General features: G+C 37.8%; 2 protein-coding genes across 5 annotated transcripts in view; one reads left to right on the forward strand and one right to left on the reverse strand.

Annotated features, from left to right (window-relative positions):
* WDR83 (WD repeat domain 83) overlaps positions 1 to 18,944 on the forward strand; it is a 34,234-nt gene extending 15,290 nt beyond the window's left edge. The window contains exons 1-11 of one of the 4 annotated variants that reach the window (XM_081940072.1): positions 6,619 to 6,909; positions 10,708 to 10,853; positions 12,060 to 12,314; positions 12,663 to 12,783; positions 13,344 to 13,449; positions 15,017 to 15,065; positions 15,149 to 15,275; positions 15,646 to 15,713; positions 16,170 to 16,278; positions 16,810 to 16,924; positions 17,669 to 18,944. In XM_081940072.1, coding sequence (XP_081796198.1) covers positions 12,212 to 12,314; positions 12,663 to 12,783; positions 13,344 to 13,449; positions 15,017 to 15,065; positions 15,149 to 15,275; positions 15,646 to 15,713; positions 16,170 to 16,278; positions 16,810 to 16,924; positions 17,669 to 17,821 — 951 coding nt within the window. In that variant the 5' untranslated portion in view covers positions 6,619 to 6,909; positions 10,708 to 10,853; positions 12,060 to 12,211 and the 3' untranslated portion in view covers positions 17,822 to 18,944. Of the gene's footprint in view, positions 1 to 6,618; positions 6,910 to 10,420; positions 10,553 to 10,707; positions 10,854 to 12,059; positions 12,315 to 12,662; positions 12,784 to 13,343; positions 13,450 to 15,016; positions 15,066 to 15,148; positions 15,276 to 15,645; positions 15,714 to 16,169; positions 16,279 to 16,809; positions 16,925 to 17,668 lie in introns of those variants that run through there. The other 3 variants (XM_081940071.1, XM_081940073.1, XM_081940074.1) reach the window with 3 other exon arrangements.
* Positions 420 to 10,294, reverse strand: WDR83OS (WD repeat domain 83 opposite strand). The gene is made up of 4 exons (XM_081940110.1): positions 10,159 to 10,294; positions 4,980 to 5,085; positions 3,202 to 3,299; positions 420 to 654 (listed from the first exon to the last, which is right to left on the reverse strand). The coding sequence occupies exons 1-4, from the start codon at positions 10,206 to 10,208 to the stop codon at positions 588 to 590; spliced, it is 321 nt and encodes a 106-aa protein (XP_081796236.1). The 5' UTR covers positions 10,209 to 10,294; the 3' UTR covers positions 420 to 587.
* Positions 18,945 to 20,186: the final 1,242 nt, after the last annotated feature.

A 20,186-nucleotide genomic window follows, 5' to 3' on the forward strand; every position in this document is an offset into this window, starting at 1 on the left:
GAACGAATACAATTCTCTCTGGATTCATCCAATTCTTGATATAAGTGTGGGTATCTTTTTGGGAAGATCCTTGTCTCATATACTTCATAGATAATAAGTAGTACATGCCTCTACAACACGCTATTTTGATTAAAAGCTATGGGAAAAGCTGCCTACTTCTATAGATACAAAAAGCTTTATATTTCCCAAGACATTATTTCTGTTGTATGCTAATTAGCTACAATTTTTAAAATATATTTATTGACAATAAACTTATTCCTGGACCACGCTGATTCTTTTTTCTATGGAGCAGACCCCCCTAATAGTCCAGGGAATACAATGAGAATTCTTTGTTTATATTGGCTTGGCTGAGAGTTATACTGGCAATCAAATAAGATGCATTCTTAACATGTTAAGAAAATTTGGCAAAGTAGCCAATGAATATTTAACAATAATTACTTTATTGATATAGCAAAGTAAACATTCCCAATACGTTGCAATGGTATACCTGTGCAATTAAATTTATGTTGTATAAGAAAACCTTCTACTCTGAACAGGATAATCTAACTACTTGCGAAGATGAGTTTTAAAGATAAGGGTTATTTTTTTCACCAAGGAGGAGACATGGGCTGAGGATTTTGAAGATAAGACATCACTACAGCAGAAATAGACAACCTGAAAAAAAAAGAGTAGTGACAGAATTAATTTAGAATCCTTAACATTTTATCCACAATAATATCAAAATTAATTAGTTATCCCAGATTTCCAAAATAGGTAATCAAATAAAAAAAATGCTCAGGAATATGCATTTGACACCAGTCTAAATTTATTTCTTGCAAGTGTTTTCCTCAGCAATAATTAGCAACTGAGAAACTAAATGAACACTTCTTGCCCTCGAAGCCTCAACTATTTGCCTAATAGTAGTGGCTCACAAAACAAATACCTTTCCAAATTAACAAGAAGTTATTAAATTTAGAATCATTAGTGTTACTGGATGATTTTTGTTAGCAAAAAGAACTGAAACTTTAGAATCAAGAAAATAAGAGCTTTTGTGAGAAAAGAATAACATGAATCTACAAATATTTTCTTGTTCGATGTAAGCATTATAATCCTAAAAGGAACAGAAGAGCCTTAAAAAGAGAAGGTCAATGAGCAAGAAGACAAACTAAAAAAGGAGAATGCTAGTTTATTACTTAATCTGTTGACACAAATAGAGAAAGAGGGAAGCTAGGATAAAATCTTTAAAAATGTAAAAATCTAGCATTTCCACATTAATTGAAACCCCACAGAGTTTGAAAACTGTAACAGAGAGTTGCTTCCACAATATAAAAACCTGAGGTAAACACCATATTTATTAGAAAGGAAGATTATCACATAGGCATCTGCTGATAGCTCCAATAATGAAAATAATATGACTGTAGTGACATGAGGCAATACCTGTCCCTTGTAATTGTGATATCAGACAGATATATTTAAGCCATAGGGTTGCATTGTAATATCCTGATAAGGATATTCTGAAACTCTTATAAATGATCTTCAATTCAAGGCAATCCCACTCCCTCCTCAAAAAAGAAAGAGTAAAGCGAGGGAAAACTCCATACTGTATTTTTCGGAGTATAAGATGTACTGGAGTATAAGACGCACCAAGGTTTTGAAGAGGCAATTTAAAAAAAAAAGTAGGTCGGTAGATAGAGGGAGAGAGAGAGAAATACAGTAGGTAAGTAGGGAGAGAGAGAGAGAGTAGGTAGGTAGGTAGGTAGGTAGGTAGGTAGAGGGTTAGAGAGAGAGAGAGAAATACAGTAGGTAGGTAGGGAGAGAGAGAGGTAGGTAGGTAGAGGGAGAGAGAGAGAGAGATAAAGTAGGTAGGGAGAGAGAGAGAGTAGGTAGGTAGGTAGAGGAAGAGAGAGAGAGAAATACAGTAGGTAGGTAGGGAGCAGTGGTGGGTTCCTCCCGGATCGCACCGGATCGCGCGCGCTCCCTTTCAGCGCTCCACCTGGCTTGCGCGCTCCCTTTCAGGCGCTCCACTCCGCTGAGGAAACATCTCCGTTCCCAGCCGAGCTGGTGGAGCGCAGGCAGGCGTCGTTGCTTCGCCAGGGGCGGGGCAAGACTGTACTTCCGGTTTCAGCGCCGGAAGGGAGCGCGAGAGCCAGGTGGAGCGCTGAAAGGGAGCGCGCAAGCCAGGTGGAGCGCTGAAAGGGAGCGCGCAAGCCAGGTGGAGCGCTGAAAGGGAGCGCGCGCGATCCGGTGCGATCCAGCAGGAACCCACCACTGGTAGGGAGAGAGAGTAGGTAGGTAGAGGGAGAGAGAGAGAGATACAGTAGGTAGGTAGGGAGAGAGAGAGAGTAGGTAGGTAGGTAGATAGAGGGGGAGAGAGAGGGAGAGAAATACAGTAGGTAGGTAGGGAGATGTTTCAAGGTGTATTTATCCATATGCTGGAGAAGGAAATCTGACAACCTGCAGTACCTAAGACTTGTTTCTGCTGGCACAGCACTTGATCAATGTAATTCTCATCAATCATTCTAACTAAAGAGCTTTCCAAAAGGAAAAAAAAGTTTTTGCACTCTGCAAACCTACCCGAAACGGCCCGTTTTTCACGAAAACGGGCCCATTTTTTCCCAAATAAAAGGCATGAATAGCCTTGGGGGGCTTTGCAGAGTGCTCCTGGGGGGGGGAGCAAAAAAACAGCCCGTTTTTTGTCAAAAAATTTGCATGCATAGCCTTATGGAGGCTTATAGAGTGCTGCTGGGGGCTGAGGGGGGAGCAAAAAACAGCCCAATTTTTGCTCATTTCTGCTAGTCTTCCAGATTCCATTATTTGGCCATTTTTCTTATCGGTGAGTGATGTATCCCACTGTTGTGAAAGGAGTATAAACTCAGCAGAAAGGAGGAAGAGAAGGCAGCTTCAATTATCAATCTATCATAAAGCATCAATGCTACACTTTGATGAGAAACGAAACAGTTTTTACTCTGAAGATAAGTATTATAAAATGACTCACTATCAGAGAAAAAGCTACTTAAATCAAAAGAAAAACAAGAATCAGTAAGCTTTTGGGGCTAGTAGGCATATTTGGAATTTTGAGAACTTTGTAATTAGCATTCCTGAGAAAGTATTTCCAGAGCAAGATCTATGTATTCAGAAATGAAGACCTTGGCAAATCAGACATAATCTGAAAGAAGAAAGAAAGAAAGAAACAAGTCTGAAAGAAGTAAAAACACAGCTTACATGAAACTGCTCATCATCTGTTTGGTGTCTTCTGAGCTCCTAGAGTTGGCAAAACTTATAAATGAGCAGTAGACAGCAATCCAAGCACACCATTTTAACTGCAAACACCATGGAAAAATATGATGAGAACCTCATGGGGTCACAGATACATCAGAGTTATTAAAGTTTAACAATATTATAAATATTCCACTTCATTTTTCCTATGACCTCAGCGTTCATTTAAAAAATTAATAAATATTGCTAAAGCATTATGACAAAGTTACTTATAAAATACATATGACAAAAATAAAGTCATATATTAATGAACTCATACTTTTTCAGTTGGTTCTACTGAATTAAATGCCATTATCAATGAGAAATATAAACTGAAAATTCTAATTTCAAAAGAAATATATTTGATATGAAGTTTTGGGGTTTAGTAATCTTAACAAGAAAAATATATATGTTGAGAATTAGTACCACAGAACTTCTAAAGAAGACTAGAAAAATACATCAATGTCTTTTTATCAATTTTATTTATAAAACATTTTATTAATACATTCAGAAAGAGATCCCAAAGAACTTTGGAACAACCATGACCTGGATGACTGAGAATCTTTACAGACATTCAGATAGAGATTTTATTATTTCTGAAAACCACAATACAGATTTCAATACACTGTTATTACAATGTAGGTTTTTATGGATTTTTCCTAAACTTTGTATAGTGTCACCTCAAATATAAACTCTCCCCCCCCCTTCTCTCCCTCCCTCCCTCCCCCTCTCTCTTAAGATTATTTTAGCACTAGTCAAAATATTTCATATTACAGGTATAGATTATTCGTATGTGAACAATGCCTTGGCCATCTGTAAAAAAAAGATGCTGATGATTGAGAATCAAATAAATGACACTAAGACTTACATTCATCTCATAATTAAACTGAATTTCTATGTTTAGTAACCTGATGATGGCTTGATTACATAACCATAATTGCTATTTCATACAGGCCATCCATTCAAAGTGTACAGTTGAATTACTATTAATGTGTCTCTTAATGCTAAGTGATCTGATATAATTAAACTCTTAGATATTTTAATCTAGAATTGAGATCTGAATGAGTTGTAAAGTAATTGACATATTTTCAAAAACATTTGTATATATGATGGTACTATGGCTAATGGGTATTATCACTTTTACACAGAAGACACGTTATCCTCTAGGCACAATTCAGCTCCCTTAGGGAGACTCAAACTGAAGTTAATGAAAAGAGCCCTTGCACAGGATATATCTTTATCTATTTCCTGTAGCATGGATACACAGCAAAGCATTCCTCTAATGAAAGGAATTTGATTTTAACCATCCTATTATCTATAATGCTGCACGATGCTTATACAGATTTTAAAGTCACTTTTGATTTCTTCTAGAATATTTTACATTGATACATCTTAAATAGCCTATGTAAATTTAGCTAAAACTGTTAAAAATAAATTCCAAATTAATATGAATTGAAACATTAAGCTATTAATTTATTGCTGAAGGTTAAATAGTAACTAGTCAGCATTTGAAAGTTGGCAGAAAAATTTCTGAGAAATATTGTCTAATGAATCCAATTCAACTCTGGAAAGAAAGAAAACTGGAGTTACAAAGAATAATCCAGATTTTATTGCAAAATACTATATTATCCAATAGCAATTCAGTAATTGTACTATAATATGTAAGCAGTAAAACAGTTTACTTGATTTGTTCAGTTAGTGCTCTTGATGTCTTTCGGTCAAAACCTGGGTATTCTAATACTTACTTTTAGCATTAAGCCACACATGCTGAAAATCATCCCTAGCAAATTCATATAATCTGGTGTAGGATCTTCTAAAGTAGGGTTGTTTTCTGTAGTTGGAGGCTTGTATCTGCAAATAAAAATTCATTATAAAAAAGCATTACATTGTATTCAAACCCAAAACAAATATTTCTAGCAACAATTCTGAACTGATGAGGAAAACATAAACTCTACTTTCCCTGAAAAAAATAAAACTTTCATACAAGGTCAAAGTCAAAAGCTTGAAAAAGAAACGGTATCAATATTTAGTATTTTCCCCCAAGTGATACTTCAGCATACTCTAAATTTTAATGAAGGGTATTCTGTTTCAACCACTTCAAATAATAAAGACCAAACAATGGGAGAGCAGTCTTGTTTTTAATATGAACAAAAATGAAAAGCAGGATTAGGAGTTAAGCTCTGTAAATTAAATCTATAAAATTTGTGTATAGGTAGTCTTTGTCTGAAAGCCAGTTTTGTGTAGTGATTAAGGCATCTGGCTAGAAACTAGGAGACCATGAGTTCTAATCCTGCTTTAGGCATAAAGCCAGCTGGGTGACCTTGGTCTAAACATTTTTCTTAACCCTATGAAGGAGGCAATGGTAAACCACTTCTGAAAATCCTTGCCAAGAAAACTGTAGGAACTTTTCCAGGCAATCTCCGAGAATCAAACATGATTGAATGGAAAGGGAGGAAAAGAAATTCTTATTTAGCGATTGCCTTGTTTAGTTACCATCATAGTTATGACTAAAGTAACTTTACAAATCCTCACATTTATGACCCTCAACAGGTCTGTAAATAAAGGAAAGCTGGAGTAAGACTATAAACATAGTTGCAGTTTCACTTAGTGAACACTTCCCTTAATGATAGACTTGCTTGCCCCAATTCTGGTTGCTAAAGTATAATCTAGTATATTAAATAGAATAATAAAAACGATATTATGAATTACTGATTAACTGTTCATATGTAAGGCTCACACTGGTAGCACTTAGATTAAGGCAGCAATTACGACAAAATTGCCTTCATTTAAGTGTTGTGGATGTAAAACATGATATCACCAGATTGCATTGTTTAATGATAGCAATCCTGGCAGCACTGGTTTCTGTTGTAATCCGAGTGGCAAGAGGTAGGTCTCCCAAGTAAGGAGGAATTGCACAGGTGCCACAGGGGGCGCTGCAAGCACTAGGAAGCACAGGCAGGTCTCCTCAGAGGCTGAGGAGGGCCAGCAAAGGTGCTGCAACAGGCTTGATCTACAGCAGTGCTTCTCAATTATTTTCTGTCATGCCCCCCCTAGGAAGAAGAAAACATTTCATGCCCCCCGTGCGACTGTAAATAGTATCATTTGTCTATAAAATTGTTATAAGTACACCTCTGCATAACACTGTATCCTTATTAACGTATAAGAGAATAAAAAAAGAAAGAAATGTGGATCAATTTACAACAAAGAATAGCTTTATTAACTGTAGCACAAAAGATTTAAAGGAGCACAGGATTTAAAGGAACACAATATTAAAAAAAACTTTAACCTGCAAAACAAAAATATATAAAATAATTTGAGCTGAGCCCCCCTTTACGGAGCCATGCGCCCCCCCTGGGGGGCCCGCCCCACTATTTGAGAAGCACTGATCTACAGTGAGGTGGCGGTCTGGGATATACTATAGAATACGAGACCTCTGGGATCTCATAGTCCATAATGAGTTCCTGGGCGGGGTGGGACAGAAAAAAATGACTTACTGGAGTGACTTGCAACCTTCCCTGCCAGTTTTTCATTGTTTACGCAAAACTTGCATGATAACCTGCAAATGACAATCATAGGATGTGCCTTACTGTGATGTCATAATTGTGAGTTGGGCCCCCAGATCGTTATCAGCCAACCATAGGGATCCTGCAACAGCTGGAACTTCAAGGGCTGATTGTAAATCAATTTCAGTAGGTTCAGCACCACTGTATCTTTGAATGGTTAATGCAGTGTTTTTCAACCTTTTTTGGGCAAAGGCACACTTGTTTCATGAAAAAAATCACGAGGCACACCACCATTAGAAAATGTTATTTGAAGCACACGTCTTAAAGTCTTAAAGTCTTAAAGCTGTCAAGTTACAAGATCCTTGCATCCCTAACCCTTTAGGAAAAAAAACCCAAGGGGTCTTCAAACCTGACAGCTTGAAGACTTGTGGACTTCAACTCCCAGAATTCTGAGAATTGAAGTCCACCAAGGGCATCAATCATATTAGCCCAGGCAGGGATCTGCAAAATTGGCTCTGAATTCTGAGAGTTGAAGTCCACCAAGGGCATCAATCATATTAGCCCAGGCAGGGATCTGCAAAATTGGCTCTTAAGACTGGTGGACTTCAACTCCCAGAATTCTGAGAATTGAAGTCCACCAGTCCTAAAACAGCCACCTTTGCAGACCTCTGTGTTAGCCCAAAGCCTGGCGCTGGGCGGGCCTTACTCCCCCATTGGTGGAGCCCCAAGAAGCGAGGAGGGAGAAAAAGAGACGGAGGCAAGGAGCTTCTCCCCCCCCCGCAAAAATCTTATCAGGGAGCCGGCGGGCAGTAGCAAATTAGCTGATCACGCGGCGTGATCGGCTAATTTGCTACTGCCCGCCCGGCTCCCCAGTTAGATTTTTGCTGGGAGGAGGCAGGGGGGAAGCTCCTTAGCCTCCGTTTCTTTTTCTGCCTCCTCGCTTCTCGTCCCCGCCAGGCGGATCTGATCGGAACGCCCGTGTGCAAGAGGCGAGCCCTTACTTTTATTATTACTTTTATATTTACTCCGTCTCCTCCTGCTCCGGTCCTCCTGGTGACTCGAGTCGCGACGTCGCACACTGTGCTCGGGCGGGAAGGAAGTTGGAAGATGATGTCCTACTGTGATAGGTCCAGGCTGGAGTCTGGACCAATCACAGCCCGGACATCAGAAAAGTGGAGGGTGTCCCCCTGAGGAGTGCCAATCGGCGCCCCTGCTGGCTGAGGGTGGGGTCAAAAACCCCACCCCCCCATACCCAGGACACAGTCCGGCGCCCGCCTACTGGGCGAAAATTTGACATTTTTTTTTTAATCTTTCGAATTTTTCAATTTTTCCCACGGCACACCAGGCAACATCTCGCGGCACACTAGTGTGCCGCGGAACAGTGGCTGAAAAACACTGGGTTAATGAACATATGAATGTAAGCCAAGTACTATCTTTGTAGGCAAAGCTAACAGCTGGAACTTCAAGGGCTGGTTGTAAGTTTGTGGTGTAGTTTTTCAGTACCACTGTAACTCTGAATGGTCACTGAGTGAATGACATAAGCCAAAGACTATCTATGTAGGCAAAACTAACATTTGAGGGCCAGAAATCAAGATGAATTATCTCTTTTTATTGGATTCCTTTGACAAAAGGGGCTTCCTTAAGCAAAAACCATGCAAAAGATATAGGGCTCTTTTCTATTTTTTCTTCATACTATATTGGCCTATTTAGTTTGTTGTATGCCCTGGACATCCCATGGGTGGTTCAAAAGTTTGCTCAACAGAAATGAGCAAAAGCAGCAGTGTAAATTATTCCTTAATCATAAAACATCTCAATGCAGAGAGATTGCAAATCAAGTAAAAAATTGCAACTTGCTGTACACTTACTTGGATATAAATCCTTCTAAACTGAATTGGTATATCCATAAATTACCATACATAGGATTGTACAATCTGATTTTTAGTAGCCTAATTTAACTACATAGTTTAACAAGATTTAAATGTGGGTGTGTTTCTACTGCTCCACTTAGCATTACTGTATTAGTTACCACCATCTACTCTTAGTTATTTGTTAAACGTTGAGATTAAACAAAAATAATACCCAGAAAAACTACTGGGGAAAAAAATTGACTATTATCAGACTTTAAGTTGGCAAAAACAAAACAAATTATGTACATTATCTTAATTTCAGATAAAACAAAAATTATTATCAGGATCGGATCTGATAGTTGAAGTCATGAGACTAAATTTCACTTGAACATTAGGAGTGTTTTTGCAATAATAACAGCAATTGCTGCATTCTCATTGGGAATCTCAAACTCTGTGATGAGCAGAGGATTAGATGACCCTCCCCCAACTTCTTTCATATCCTTCTTGATATGCATTTATAATGGATTTTTAAATGTAATCATGAAAATGCATTTGACTGTTCAATAATTCTACTTAGAGGTTCATACACAAGCAACCACTCCATTGTATTTCTTCAGTTTTCCAATTTAGTTCCTGAAATTCAAATCATAATTACTAGTTTTTGGTTTTACTAAACTTCACTACATGTATTCTATAATGCAGAAAAAATATGTCCAAAATTTTATCTAAGGTATATTGCCTCTTCCCTCCTGTACATTCAAGTAATATAGTCAGACCTCAACCAAACATAAAGTTACTCATAATTTAATAAGGCACTCAAATAAAAGGACATGAGCCATGTCTATCTTATTTCAATACACCAATACATTTTTTCTCTGAAGCTTTAGTCTGAAATTAGCAGTATCAAACTATGTTATGCTTTCAGAGGCTTTATTCAGGTATCAATTTATCCTCTTTGAAGTTGTAATATTAAGTATCCTTGGGCCTTTCTACATAATCACCAATTAGTACAACTACTAAAAGTAGTTAGGCTAGAGTTAAAGGAACTGGGCTACAAAGAAGAAGAAAAACCTCTAGCTCTCGTTATTATTTCATAGTTGTGTATTTTGTATCTGGAACTGGGAGTTTTAAGTTAGCTGCTAATTTACCACAGGGTGTATATATACCGTAGCTCTTGAAAGTAAATAATACTATTACACTCCATTTTTCAGGAAAAGTTCCAGTCTTTCATTGGCATAGAGTTGTGGATGTTAAGTACCGTGTTTAATACGATTATGCAAATTATAGCATCACTAACTTTTGAACAGTACCCAGGAAACTACCGTGGGAGATTCTGCTCGTGCCATTTTGTAAGCTTGTCTTTTCCCCACTATGTGATTCCGCCCCCCCACCGTCCCTAAAACGACAGTGGCCAGATCCCCCCTCCATTCGCTCCGATGTTGCCATAGTGACCCCAGGCAAGTCACGTGCCATCGTGCGTGACTTGTCCGTTCCGTCTCCTTCCGTGCTACAGCGACTCCGGACCCAAGTCGTGACGTTACCATGCCGACTCCCAACCCACACTGCCGCCTGACCTGAGAACGCGGTTGGGACGCCGCGGATCTGCCATACTGTTGTTAGACATCCCACTATGCCGCGGGCTACAGTACTGCGCCGAAAGCGACCTCCTTTCGAGGCTGCAGCAACTTCCGCTTCCTTTCAGTGCCGCAGGGAGGGTGACTAAGAGTGTAACACCCCCGAGTTTAGGCGCTTTTGTTCCGGCCTATGAGTCCACGCTTATGTTGACGCTGGAAAGGCCTTGAACCTGAAATTTCTGGAGGAGGATGAGAAGGAGGAAGAATGTTGTAGCCCTTCCCTTCTCGCTTGAAGAAATTATGCCGAGAGGGGGTGGAACCAATGAAACTAGATTGGAGATGTAAATGGACGAGTCGACGCCTGCATTTCCCTATAATCTCTTCTTGCTATTTCGTAAGTAAAAGCTGCAAGAGGTTACTAAGAAATGTGAACGATTTCCCAACATGCATAGTTCCATGATTCGAAGAGGAGGAGGCGGGCGGGTAGGAGAGAGGTTTAATTTCAATAACTGGCTTCTAAATACATATACAAAATTTGTCCTTTGACAGGATCTCTGGTACAGCCTACCTCTATCCTCTGCCTCATAAAAACTCCATTTGACTATCCGGAGATTCTCCCATCTAGTAGCATCGTCTACTACAACCTTCGGATCTGGGCTGCCAGAGTCCGACCATCATTTGACGGAAACCCAAAGGTGCTTTTTTTCAACTGGACTTTCTTGTTTTTCTTTGAAGACGTTTCGCTTCTCATCTAAGAAGCTTCTTCTCCTCTGGCAGGATGGGGGGGGGGGAGCACCTTTGGGACAACCATGACCTGGATAACTGAGAATCTCCATAGACATTTGAAGGAAACAAAAAAGGAAATTTGGCTAGATCATTGCTGCCAACTAGTGGTTGTCCTGTTATTTGTAGCCCTAATCAAATCCCAATCCCAATGTTTCTTCCCTTCCCTGCTTATCCTGAATGTTTGGTCATTTTGCCTGATACTTTTTGAACATTAAAAAACTTGGGGTTTTGTGAATCTTCAATTGGTCTAATAAAAATGGTTTCAGTCCTTACCTACCCTAGCCCAATACAGGTAGTTCTCAACTTACAACAGTTCATTTAGTTACCTTTTTAAGTTACAATATCACTGAAAAAAGTGACTTATGACCATTTTTCACATTTATGGCCATTGCAGCATTCTCATGGTCATGTGACCAAGATTTGGATGCTTGGCAACTGGTTCATGTTTATGACAGTTGCAGTGTCCCCCAGATCATGTGAACATCTTTTGAACCTTCTGATAAGCAAAGTCAATGGGGAATCCAGATCCACTTAACAACTGGATGATTAATTTAAGAACCAATGATTCACTTAAGAACTGTGGTGAGCAAAGTTGTAAAATTGGGCAAAACTCACTTAACAAATGTCTCACTGAGCAACATAAATTTGAGCTCAATTATGGTTGTAAGTCGGGAACTACTTTTACAGCTGGCGTGTTAGAAAGATACCATAAAGAACAATTAAGTGTTAGTTTAATGCCTAAGGACTAAAGCTGAAAGGTTTTGAAGGAAGAGCATGCTCAGCAGACCTTTCTGAAAGTTTAAAGTGCCCTAGGTATGCTTAAGCAAGCTAGACTTGTAAAGATAAGTGGTGTGAAATTGGAAGATGCCGACAGCCTCAAGAAGACTCGCATGTTGTTATTCAGCAGCTTCCCAAATAGATGTTTTACATTCAATACAGGGGGATATTTATGTTGCTTCAACAGAGCAAATATAGAGTACATGTTTGATTTGTTTTAGTAAGTAGCCATTGACTGAAGTAATCTATTTTGATATGTTATTTTTGAAACCAAATTGATTGCTCAAGGAGATTGCAACTGACAAATGTTTTCTGTGTGTCTTCTATTTTGCAATAAGGTAATGCAATTCGGGAGGCATCAAGTACCCAGAAGCAACATAGTCCTAATGCATCAGTCTGCCTTAGGATATTCCTGATTCTTGAGATTTTGCTGTGGAGGTTCACTATTATGCATGTGGATTTAATTTAGCAATCAAGCTACATCTATGTGATGGCCTTTCCAGAACCCAAACCCAAGAAACCCGAGCTTCCCCAAAAATTGCTTGGTACATTAGAATGTAAACAAGGAGCTATAAGAGCAGTGAGATTCAATGGTGAGTGTATTTCTGATTGCATAAAATAGAATAGAATAGAATAGAATAGAATAGCAGCTTTCAGTTATTAGAACTAGAGAAAACTCAGAAGCATATTTATGTAGAATTAATAGTATATAACTGTAAGCTTTTAGTTACTTGTGAATGGATCAAGGAAACAGTTGTAAGGATTATGAAAAGATAGCTAGTGAGAGGTGTGTCTTGCTTGTTGGGTCAGAAAGTTTGAAATTGCAAAATGAATAGTGGAATTTGCATCATTCTAAGCGAAATGAAACTGACTGTCTTCCAGGGATTCCCTGAATTTACTCAACTAGTTAACATTAAATGAGACTTTTCTTTTTCTCTCAGTGGATGGAAATTACTGTCTCACCTGTGGCAGTGACAAATCGCTCAAGCTTTGGAACCCACACAAAGGGACTCTCCTCAAGACATATTGTGGCCATGGCTATGAAGTCCTAGATGCTGCAGGGTAGGAACTAGGGCAGGTGGATCCACTTTATTAAAAAAAAAACATCCATTTTGAAAACACTGAAATACTTTAAGAAAGTTTAAAATAACTGGATTATATGATGGGGAAGGAACTTTACAAAAATAGTATTTTGAAAAATACAAATATGTAATAATGAATATATAATGAAATAAAAATAAATGAAAATATTGAAATAACTATAATGAACCTAACAAAACTGTCTGAAAAAATTACTATGACACTAAAAATGTAAATATTACTCTTATGTAAAAGTGTGTTTCTATAAAGTTTGAGTAAGGAAAAAAAATGATATAGTAAATGTCCAGGAAATTCTACTCATGTTCATATTTTAAATCTTGTCCATTCATTTAAACCTTTTTTTGCTGTTAAAATGACACATCTAAAAAATTTGAGAAGCTCATTATATGTTCTACACTTACACATTACAATGGAAAATGTGCATATACAGCTTTTAAAAAGAAAAATACTCTTTATTTAGATACTAAGGAAAATTATTTCTCTTGTTTTTCTATTCCCCTCTTTATCTGTGTTTTCCTTAGGTCATTTGATAACAGCCAACTTTGTTCATGTGGAGCAGACAAAACAGTTGTGCTGTGGGATGTTGCCACAGGCCAAGTAATTCGCAAATTCCGTGGCCATGCAGGGGTAAGATGTATTTTGTCTTTTGGGATGCTTGGAAAATGAGAAGATTTATGTCTTTTTGAAATATGAATTCTTCTGAGTTTCTACCTTAGAGGATAACAGTTATGTGTTCTGCTTCTAAGAGCCTTGGAATCCCTGGTTTTTTATTCCTGGTTGGCAGAAGCCCATGTGAAATATAATATAAAATGTTTGTAAATGGAGATAAAAAGCTGGATGGAACTCAGAATTGGCTGGAATAGGTCAAATGTTATTGGAGACATGGATAAGGAAAACAAAATTATAGAAACGGAATTGTAATTCTCAGATGAAAAAATGCAAGACTCTAGTTGATTTGCTGAATAAGGAATTATTGGTTTTGTACATAAGAAATGGAGAAGGAAGACTCTGTGTCTCATAGTGAATTTTCTTAGAATATCTGCCCCAATAGCTTCCGCATTTCAACATATTCTTCCAAAGAAAATTTATAAAAAAGAGGAACCTTTCTAAAATGCCATCATTTGCTTGTTCAGCAGTTATGCATACCATCAACTGTATGGTATGCAACTGTATGTACTTATATGGGCTGTCATACAATGAGCCAGTACTGTAAAGTACAAGCCACAGCATGATCTATAGGAGGCAGTGTCAACGTGAAATTTTTTCACAAGTAGCTTCAGTGATCTTACATTTTTTGAGGGGAAGTTGAGGTTTTAAGTAAGGAATTGTGAGTTCAGTAGCACATTTGCTATGAGGCACACAGATGTTGTCTTTATCATGTGCCTCCAGAAGTATTTAGCCTGTTGTAGTATTCTGATTTGGGAAAATTATTATGACAACTTATTAATTGTTCTTTTCATTAGCGTAGTTAAATGGAATATTTTAATTTCTGCTCAGTATGCTTGTGTTTGCATCTTACTGGAAAAATGTAAACCCAATAAATATACCTATGCACACCTGATACTAAGATCTCTGGCTGAGGATTATAGTGAGTGGCAATAAGTAGGAGTGATAAAAAATTGTACCGTGGTACTGATGAGAGTATTTAAGGAAAAGTATAATGCCTAGTAGTTATGAAACTACTAAGTTTAACTAGCTGTGGTGAGGGATAGAATTATGGCTGTACAAGGATGTGTTGCAAAGAACATAGACGTGAATAAGGCATCTCTCCTTGAAATTGTTTCGGAGCACATACAGACAAAATTCTTCTGGGTCTATTAGCAAACCAAAATAGCTCTGTATGATATACATGCAGTGACAACCAAGAAAAGATGCTTAAGCAGTCATGGTGAGTTTCCTAGCTGATATGGTTGCCTCAGCAGTTTGAGAAAGAATGTTTCACTCATGCTAACACATTTTGCCTTCAAATACTTTGCACAGCTATTGATGAAATAATAAAGGAGATAAATGTACGGAATTCCAGCTACTGCCAAAGTTTGCAACAGTTCAAGTATTGAAGGACAAGGGAATTGGAAAATAATGCAGACTTGTACACACTTCCCAAGCTCAGCTCCCAAAAATGGGAAGTTAAATATAAGTTGAGAACAATAGCAAGTTCTAATCTTTTTACATTCTCTTTTTTTCAACTGAACAGAAGGTGAATTGTGTCCAGTTCAATGAGGAGGCCACTGTAATTCTTTCAGGTAAGAAATCTGCTTGCCTTCTATATTGCTTTTAGATTGTTCATCCTAGCCTTTATTTAGCATGGATCTTTACTTTTCTGCAGGTTCCATTGACTCCAGTGTCCGTTGCTGGGACTGTCGTTCTCGCAGACCAGATCCAGTCCAAATCTTGGATGAAGCCAAAGATGGCATCTCCAGTCTGAAAGTCTCAGACTATGAAATTCTTACAGGGTAAAGGAGGATAGGATGAAGTTTGAACTGGAAAAGGCAAATTTGGTGCTTTGCTAAATCCAGAATTAGAGAAGATGTTAAATATTCTCAACTTTTCCATGTCTGTTTTCATTTTTAAAAAATAACTTTTCCCCCTTTTGGAACAGAATCTAAAACCATGTGTCAATTTTTGCTAAAATGTGAGAAGATGAACGAACGTGTACAACTGTACTGGAAATTTTCATAATTCCATAATCCAAACTCACTCATAGCAAGTCTTAGGGTACAAGGACCCTATGTTTTGGTTTGAGAACAGATATTTTTGAAGTGCATAGTTTGCAACTTCAGGATCAAAGTATTTTCTTATCAATGTCGCTCTGTTGTTTTCCAGTTCTGTGGATGGACGCGTCCGACGTTATGACCTCCGTGCTGGAGAACTCTGCGCAGACTACATTGGAAGTAAGTTTCATATATATAATATCCAATAAACTGCTGAAGGGAGAACTATATTTTTGAACATGTCACTTTGTTGTGGGATATGGTACCTTTAGTTGTCTTGTGCTGGATAAATAACTAGTTTTTTTCATCTTCTGTTTGGTAGACTCCTATCAGCTTCAAACTGAAAAGTGTCTGCAAGGACATCAATTGTATCTTCAGGCTTGCATTCACATTTGATGATTATGCACTATCAATTCATATAATCATTGTCACTGTTGACTCATTGATTTTCTCCATGATACAGTACAGTATATCCATATATTCTTAGATAATAGTTAGCAGTACTTGGCATAATACCTGCAAGCCACTATACCTTCTTATTTCTTTTTGAACAGGTTCTTTCTTCTTCATGCAGATAGACCCTTGTATCCACTGCATGAAGCAATAACGTCCAACATTGCCATGTTTTCATCATAGGTCCCATTACCTGTGTATGTTTCAGCAAGGATGGGCAATGCACACTAGCTGCTAGCTTGGATTCTACACTGCGGTTGCTGGACAAGGATACAGGCGAGCTACTAGGAGAGTAAGCAAACACTTTTCATTGTTAACTGTAATGCTTCCTTTAGCACAGGGCTGTCAAACTCACAGGCCAGATGCGACACGCTCTGGCCCCGCCCCACGCCCAGTTTAGCGAAGAGGGGAAAAGTCACAATACATCACATGACGCTGCCATAATGATGCGAGTTTGACACCCCTGTTTTAGCAATTAGACTAAGGTTGACTCCAGCTATTCCCAGTACAGAAGTATGAGCGCATGCTGAAGACCAAGATCCAATTCTTTAAATACACATACGGTAAATATTTTATATACGTTTAGACATTTCCCTTAATTATTGAGATAATGAAAAAATGTATTTATGTAATAGATTTTAATATATATAGTAAAGATCTTCTGTGGCTATAAATAAGTTTGTGTCAAATTTTGTAATGGTGTCCTTTTTTAATGAACTTCCTATTCACCCAAGAATTGGTAGCAGCTTCAGGAGGCTTGATGGGGAAACATCTTCCAAGATGGTCAGGAATAATCTCCTTTTTCTCCCAATTGCATCTCCAGCTACACTGGCCACAAGAATGTAACTTACAAGATGGATTGCTGTCTGAGTGAAAGAGACACACACATTGGGAGCTGCTCAGAAGATGGAAAAGTCTATTTCTGGGATCTGGTTGAGGTAAACAGGATTAGCTGGGAAAATCAAGGGCTTTCCTTTGAGGCAATCATTTGACTTTATAGTCAGCCAATCACTGGGGTGTAACCAAAATTCTACTTGGTTGGACGGGTTGGAAAGCCCGTATTTTTCTGGAAACAAAGCAAGCCATACCCTTTTTCCCCAGCATCCACTAATGATCAGTAGGAAACAGACATCTAAATTGGGAACTGAAATAGCAGTTGTTTTTATTGGTTTGTTTCATTTGGTCTTACTTAGTGGTTTAAATGGACCTAGTTACAATAAAGACAGTAGCAGTATCAATGGAGGTTTTTAATCTAACAGGTAAATGACACTTGACATAAGTGATCCAGGTATTATATTTGAAGTTCATGAGTCAAGCATTTCTATTTGGTTTGAAGCTAAGTGCTTGGCTTATATTTGTAAAAGGTGAGCACTGTTTATTTCTCTTCTTGAGTTAGGTAGCATTTCTTTCAATTCAGATTATCAAATGTGGACAATTTCTTCTTAATATTATTCCTATGAAATAACTGGCCTTGCTAGTGGTTTACCTGTCCTAATCCTTTGCCCAATTTTCTTCTCTTAAGATCATGCTGGTTAATGAGAGGACATTGTCACAAGCAGTCCTGCAAGTCAGATTTTCCTCGTAACAGGCTATGTGGTGATAACAGTTGTAATAATATATCCGTAGGTAATTTCTGTCCTCTGTAGATTTTGTGACCCATTTTGTCCTCTTCCCTCCCATAGGGCTCCCTTGTTCTGGCCTTGTCAGTGTGCAATACTGCTGTCCAGTCACTGTCCTTCCACCCAGTTGAAACCTGCCTACTCACTGCTGCAGGGGGTCTTGTTCAGTGTTGGAGGGAAGAATCTTACACAGCTGAGGAAGGTGTGCCGACATGACTAACATTGCCTTTGTGACTGCACTGAGCAAGACTGGAGATACAGGATGATGGACCTCTCTGGTGCATTTCTCTTACAATTCTATTCTGAGTACAGTTGTATGTACTGTGCTTTCAGGAGGAAGGATGGAGCATAATTTGGACTGTGCTTCTTCTATAGAGACAGCCTGACTGAAAGCTGCCCTTAAGCTTTCATGGCTCAAATGTTTCCTTGCTTTAAGTGACAATATTTTTAAATTCAGCCTATGTATTACAGACATTAGTCAAGTAATGAGTTTATTTTTTAAAATTGTGTGTTTCTGGATTAGAAGTAAATACAGTTTAAATGGTACGTGAGCATTGTTTTATTGTAAGTGTTCATGGCTCATAAACACTGGTCCTGATTCTTCACTTGGACAGATAACATTAATTGAAATTGTCACTGTAAAAAATAATCTTGAAAAGAAAATACTATATTTCTATCAAAGGAGGATGAGCTCCCTAGAAAAGTTCAAGTTACATTTGAACTTTCCTGGAGCCTTTTAAAAACGTTTTCTTCAATATCTGTCATTAACAATGTGTAACATTAAGGATTTTTCTATTCAGATGCAAAATTAAAGACATGCATGTAGCAGTTGACTAACCAAGCAGATGTTGCCAACAAGGTCTGAACATTTCTTAACATCAGCAATCAAAATATTTTTCCTGTCGTTTTAAACAGGTAAACAGCTAAGAGTAAGAAACTTACATTTTTTAAATTGGATGATTTGAGTTCAAAATTAAAAAGGTTATATGTTGTGCGTTAGTGTGGAATTCAGGCTGAACCCCAGAAATGGAAGAGAATGGTATGAACAGATCAAGTTACTATTTTCTCGGGAGTATATTTACTGCCTTTGATTTCAAACAACTGAAGCCAGAGTTGTATAGGTACTAAATAAATTAAAATTCTCCTCCCAGAATTACTACATTTTAAGATTTGCACCAGTTATGTATAAATAAGTAGAAACATATTTTTTTATTGTGGGAATGTATCACATGTGCCTTTGAGAAGACAGATCTCTTTCCCTAAGTATGTCAAGGCATAAAAATAAATTGAATGGGTTTTTCCTGCTTTTCTATATAAATAAACATGAAATTATAAGAAATAGATGTGTTCTTATTGAAGTGTTCAAATCTCATATTCATGCCACTCTCTGCTGTTCGAAAAATAATTAGAAAAAAACTGATTTTAAAGAAATCAGTCCAGCAATTTAAGGTCAGTAAAGTATTTCTGTTTCAGTTATTGTAGTTGGTGTAATAAAAAAGACTCAAGTATTAAACATTCAGTCTTCCTTAATTTCATGCCTTTAAAATCCATTGGATTTTACAACCGTTACCATCCCCAGATAGCATGACTAATCTGAAAGGCACCAGTTGAGGAAAGCCAATAGAAAAAAACCCTGCAAAGTGCAAAAGTATGCATTGCATCAACATTGCAACACTACTACATCTAGATACCTTAATGCTAAATAAAATTTATATGCTTTACTCCTGATAAAATGAACAAAATGCAGCAATCAACTGTGGTTCTGGGAGAGAAAGAAAATTTTTGTTGTCTTCTTTTATAAATAAGATTTTTTTTTCTTCTGTTCAATCATGTCCAAGACTTGGAGACTGCCTGAAGAAATCCCTGCATTTTCTTGGGAAGGTTTGCCACTGCTTCTTTCCTAGGCCTGAATGAAAGTAACTGGCCCAAAGTCATTCAGCTGCCTTTGTGTCTAAGACAGGATTAGAACTCATAGTCTCATAAATTCTAGACAGATACCTTAACCACTACACCAAACTGGCTCTCATAAAAATCAGATTACTGTGTAGAAAATATTAAATGCCCTCTAAAGCTGTTCTCTTGACATTTTTTATATAGAACATCTTTTCCAACTCTACATTAAAAAAAAAGCTTCATGGTTATATAAGGAACCATCTCTGGGTTGCTCTTACTTAATTTCTACAGTTAGTGCCACAGATTGGTTCTTATGAATCCTGGTAGACAGCTGAACAAAGGGATGGCATGAAATCAGATTTTCTCATTGAGCAATTTAGTCATTGCATCATATCCTGTGGGATCATGTGTTCTCCCATATTGTTTAAACTGACTTTACAGGTTTGGAAACCAAAACTCTCTGTTGCTGAGTTAGTGCATGATACACAAAGGATTAGTTGGAACACAAGATAGTAATAGGTGTGGCAGGGACACCAGGCATTCAATTAATTTGAAATTATTCCATCCACTGCATAGTCATGGTGGCAAAACTTCTATGCGGTTTGTTTTGGTGTCTCGGAATAGTCGGATTAAGCAAAGAAATCAGGTTAAATCATTGCATTCAGTCAAGAAAATGGCACAGAACAGT

The sequence above is a fragment of the Natrix helvetica genome (genome assembly GCF_964273705.1).
Source record: "Natrix helvetica genome assembly, chromosome: 1".
In the NCBI taxonomy this organism is placed as follows: Eukaryota; Metazoa; Chordata; class Lepidosauria; order Squamata; family Natricidae; genus Natrix; species Natrix helvetica.